At 47.0% G+C, this 4297-nt stretch overlaps 1 protein-coding gene across 1 annotated transcript; it reads left to right on the forward strand.

The window, feature by feature from the left end:
- The first annotated feature begins 500 nt into the window (after positions 1–500).
- On the forward strand, positions 501–1939 carry LOC119272984. The gene is made up of 2 exons (XM_037554313.1): positions 501–1306; positions 1407–1939. Exons 1-2 carry the CDS (start codon positions 581–583, stop codon positions 1446–1448), a joined length of 768 nt encoding a protein of 255 aa, XP_037410210.1. The 5' UTR covers positions 501–580; the 3' UTR covers positions 1449–1939.
- Positions 1940–4297: the final 2358 nt, after the last annotated feature.

Here is a 4297-nt window from a genome sequence, read left to right on the forward strand (position 1 = left end):
GGAGAAAGGGAGCGGGGGGAGGCGCGAGCTCGTTGGGAGGAGGTAGATCAGCAATGTCGTGCTACTACCTCCGTTCGGGTTACTAGTCCTCGTATTTTGATCATATTTTTATAGTGAATTTAACTTATAAAATATAATTTATACGTAGCAAAAATATTTCAATAAAAAATACATTTGGATACGAATCCAACAACATATTATTTTTATGATATCTTTAACATTTTGATTTTGCTAGTCAAATACTTGGTCAAACTTCCATCCCGAAGAGAGAGGTTTCACGGTACTATTGGTGGCATTTCCCAAATGCTATTCATCTGCCACCTTTCCTAAATTTCTGAAATTGCACGTCTTGTAGTGGTAGCGGAGGGAGCACGCCACCCCGGTCAAAAGGAGTCAACGTGCAGGCTGAGACGCGATTCTGGTGGGCCCATCCTGCAGAGATGCATTGCCTCCATTAGCTCTCCAGTAGCCGCTCGACACGCGTCCTCCTTTCACCTGCCTGCATTCTCTGTCGCTCGCCTCTCCGGAAAACCCCAACCTTGCTCTCCTCTCCTCTCCAAGAACTCACCTCCGTCCGGCCATGGCGAGGCAGGTGAGCAAGAAGGACCTGGAGGTGGTCCTGACTCAGGCCATGATGGCCGCCAAGAACGTGCGGGCGCAGCGCGAGCGCCTCCTGGAGCTCCACCGCCGCCTGCAGCGCCACAAGGCGGCCGCCCCCGCCCCCGCCGACGCCGACGCCGACGCCAGGCTCGGGGAGCTCGGCTCGGACGTCATCAAGGTCTACTACCTCGGCCTGGAGGCCGGCGCCAAGATGCTCGGGAGCTGCGTCGAGATCGCCGTGGAGAACAGCGCCATCGCCGCCATCAACATTGCCTTCGCGCTCATGCCCGACGAGCAGCTCTACGACGCGCTGCTCGCGCAGCGGCTCCCGCCCCGCCCCACCACCCAGGCCCACGCCTTCGCCCGCCTCGAGGCCGCCCTCCTCGCCGTCAAGATGCTCGAGGAGCACCACCTCCCGCGCTGCGTCGAGTGCCTCGTCGGCGGCCAGGCCCCCGTCCCCGGCAAGCCCGCGCCTGATGCCGCCTCCGCCGACGCCGAACGCCCGGACGCCACCGCCAAGAAGAGCAGCAAGCCCCGTCAAGACGTGCACAAGGCGCTCGACTACCTGCACCGCGCAAACAAGATCACCAACCTCGCCGTGAAGCACATCGACCACGCCGTCACCGTCCTCTCCCGCTACGCCGACGCCGAGGAGGTCGCCCGCCTCACCGAGTTGGCCGACAAGCACGCCTACCTCGGAGTTGAGGTCCGAACTCCAAACCTCTCTCGTGCTCCTTCTTACTGTAGAATCTACCGGCATGAGCATCAATCGGACAGTTCGATTCACCATGTTCATCTCACTGCAGATTAGCCAACCCACTACCTCTGCTGACCCATCAACAGATTAGCCAGCTTACAACTTCACCTGATCGATCGAGGCTGTCGACACGATCAAGGGGGGTGGGATCCCTTGAATTGCTGATCGAATTAAGCCCTACTCCTCCTAGCATATATACCAGTGGTTGACTTCATCTATCATCTCTAGATAGTTCATCATGCATTGCAGACTACTTATGGCTTCAGTTGAGTTGGGTCCTTCAGATTAACCTGCTAATATGCTACTATGATCTGGATGCAATCTATCTTAGAATTGCAGGAGCTATCGTACTAGTTCAATGCGAAGCTGCATCTTTGTTCGTGGACGATCGAATCGAGTTGCACGATAAAATTGCATCTGTTGTGTGTTTGTTTAATCACATTATATGTGATGTCACTACTCACTACCATGTTTGGTAATCTTCGTAGCTACATGTTGGTTATTTGGGACTGGGAGCATCGATCAGGCACAGTTTGCTTGATGTCCCTGTTCATCCAAACTTACTGCCTAATTGTGTTATTATGTGTGGTGGCCTGATGTCTCTACTTGATGTGCCTCAAGGTAGAACCAGCGTACATGATTTCAGTTGCATTGTTGATCAAAACCGATCGAGTTCTTATCAGTCGCTTAGTTTATCTAGGCTCTCTAGTTCATCCAACCTTTTGATTGATATCAGTTAAGTTTGGTCTGTATAATCTGCTGCTACTATATCTGTGTTTAATTTCCGGAGAACTGTGGATATTCTTAATTTAGCTTGTAATATAGGAGTAGTAGTGTGATGCTGACATGCATCTTGTATCTGTGGGACAACCGAATCGAATTGCCGTTTAGGAGCATGTCAAAAATTGGGATTTTGAACACACTACTACTATGTGTTTAATCATTTTCTGTGTTGGCATTTGCTTTCGATCATAGGATAATAATCTAGATTAATAAATGTGTGCATCCCCAACTTGGTTAGTCTTGTTCTGCATGGCTTAACAGTTATCTGGTATGGTTGTGAATTACAATGATCAACCATAGTCACCGAGAAACCCATGATGAACTGCATCCTACGTATGCTGTTTGTTTGGGAGCATGCATCAGGCACATTATGCTATCCTTGCTCCAACATGTTTAGTAATCTTCTGCCTCGTATTATTTTGTATGCAATCTTTTACCTACTAGTTAGTTGTTGGCGTGATATCTGAACTGATTCTTTTGAAACGCCTAGTGATTCAGATTAGAGTTAGATATACCACTACGGGAAAAAGGCTCGTCGAGTTCTTTTCTGTGGGTACTCGGTAAACAAGGACCTTGCCAAGTGCTCCCCAAAATAAACTCTGCAAAAAGAAGACACTCTGTAACTACCAACCATCCTTAGGTAAACTCCGCAAGGGCCTTAGGAAAAAAATCCCTCTTTTTCCTCGAGGAGAGGCACCGAAGTTGGAAGGTAAGTGTGATGTAAATCACAAAGTAGTATCATACTCAATCTAGTGGGTAAGTAGGGTAACAAATAGAGAGATCAAACTAATCTTGTAAAAAGAAAATTAGTAATCCAGGAAGGATTGGTCAGAGAAATTAAATGACACACTTTGGGCTTATAGAACTGTATATAAGAATCTTATGGGTATGTTACAATAAAAAATGCTTTATGGACAACATGTCACTTACCCTTAGAACTAGATCATGAAGCTCATTGGGATGCATGTCAATCAAATTAGTTATAATTTCCAGTTAGCCGAAGAGAAGAGGTTGTTTGACATGAGTGCTTTAGATGAATGGAGGAATGAATATTACAAAAATGCAAAGATGTTTAAATAAAAAGTTAAAAATTGGCGTGAGGAGAGATACAATATGAATTAAAAATAGGAGACGAACTTATTTTCTTCAAGTCTAGTTTCAGACATTTTGCTAATAAACTTCTATCCAAATGGGAAGGTCCAAATATCATGGAATGCATTACCGGTTAGGTGCAATCAAGATCAGTGATGCCATGGGCACAAGAAGTGGTGAACAAGAAAAGACTCAACATTCTATTGCCTACCTCACGTCAAACAACCTCTTGAAGTGGACACCGATGTTATAAAACTAAGTACCCCAGAAGAATTCATTGAAAATAAATTCTGGTAGGCTCCACAACCGGAAAAAATAGGTATGTGAAAAGGTTTGAAAATGACCTCCTGACAATTATGTATTTTTTTGCGAGCTTTTATGAAAGTCAGGAATATCAGACGAAAGAAGTAACAGAGGGGAGACACTTGGGGCCCATGTGTCCCTACCTCACGGTCCACCCCCGGTCATGAGCCAGGGGCGTGTGAAGCCTGCGGGGTCCCCCTCTATCCAGTCTTTTGCCCGATGCTCGTCTATATACTTTTTTCGGATTTTTCTGATATGTGTATCGAACCTATTAGCCTCTGTTTCATATCGAGTTATTTTCTATCTAGATTTTGAGGATGTACATTACCATGTCTTCCATCTAACAAGGAGTATGTAGCACGACTTGTTGATCCTGCCATGATTTCCAACCCCCGCTAATAAAAACCGGAACCACACAGGCTACTGGTTAATGATTTAATTAGTCTCCAGGTGTGTGTCCAGTTAGGCGGGATGGGCTCCAACGAGGCAAAAGATCCGCGTCGATGTTGCGATGATCTGATGGAGGCAAAGACGGTAACATGGAACAAGCTACATGCATGGCTACCTCGTCCGTTTCGATGTGTTACGACAGAGAGGGTAGCACTAGAAGGCAGCCGCATCCGCAGTGTCGCTCGCACGTAGATCCGCTGCTAATTCTTTCTTTTTTTACCCTATATATCATTTGTCCGCCACCTCCTACGGTTTTGCTATTTGTGCTGCTCGGTCAGCCGCGTTCTTCTTCTTCCATGTGACACCTTCGTG

Source organism: Triticum dicoccoides, chromosome 3A, assembly GCF_002162155.2.
Source record: "Triticum dicoccoides isolate Atlit2015 ecotype Zavitan chromosome 3A, WEW_v2.0, whole genome shotgun sequence".
NCBI lineage: Eukaryota > Viridiplantae > Streptophyta > Magnoliopsida > Poales > Poaceae > Triticum > Triticum dicoccoides.

Coding starts and splice junctions, on each gene's coding strand:
- LOC119272984 (XM_037554313.1), top strand. CDS start 581: ATGGCGAGGCAGGTGAGCAAGAAGGACCTGGAGGTGGTCCTGACTCAG. Junction 1,307..1,406: donor ACGCCTACCTCGGAGTTGAG/GTCCGAACTCCA, acceptor ATCTCACTGCAG/ATTAGCCAACCCACTACCTC.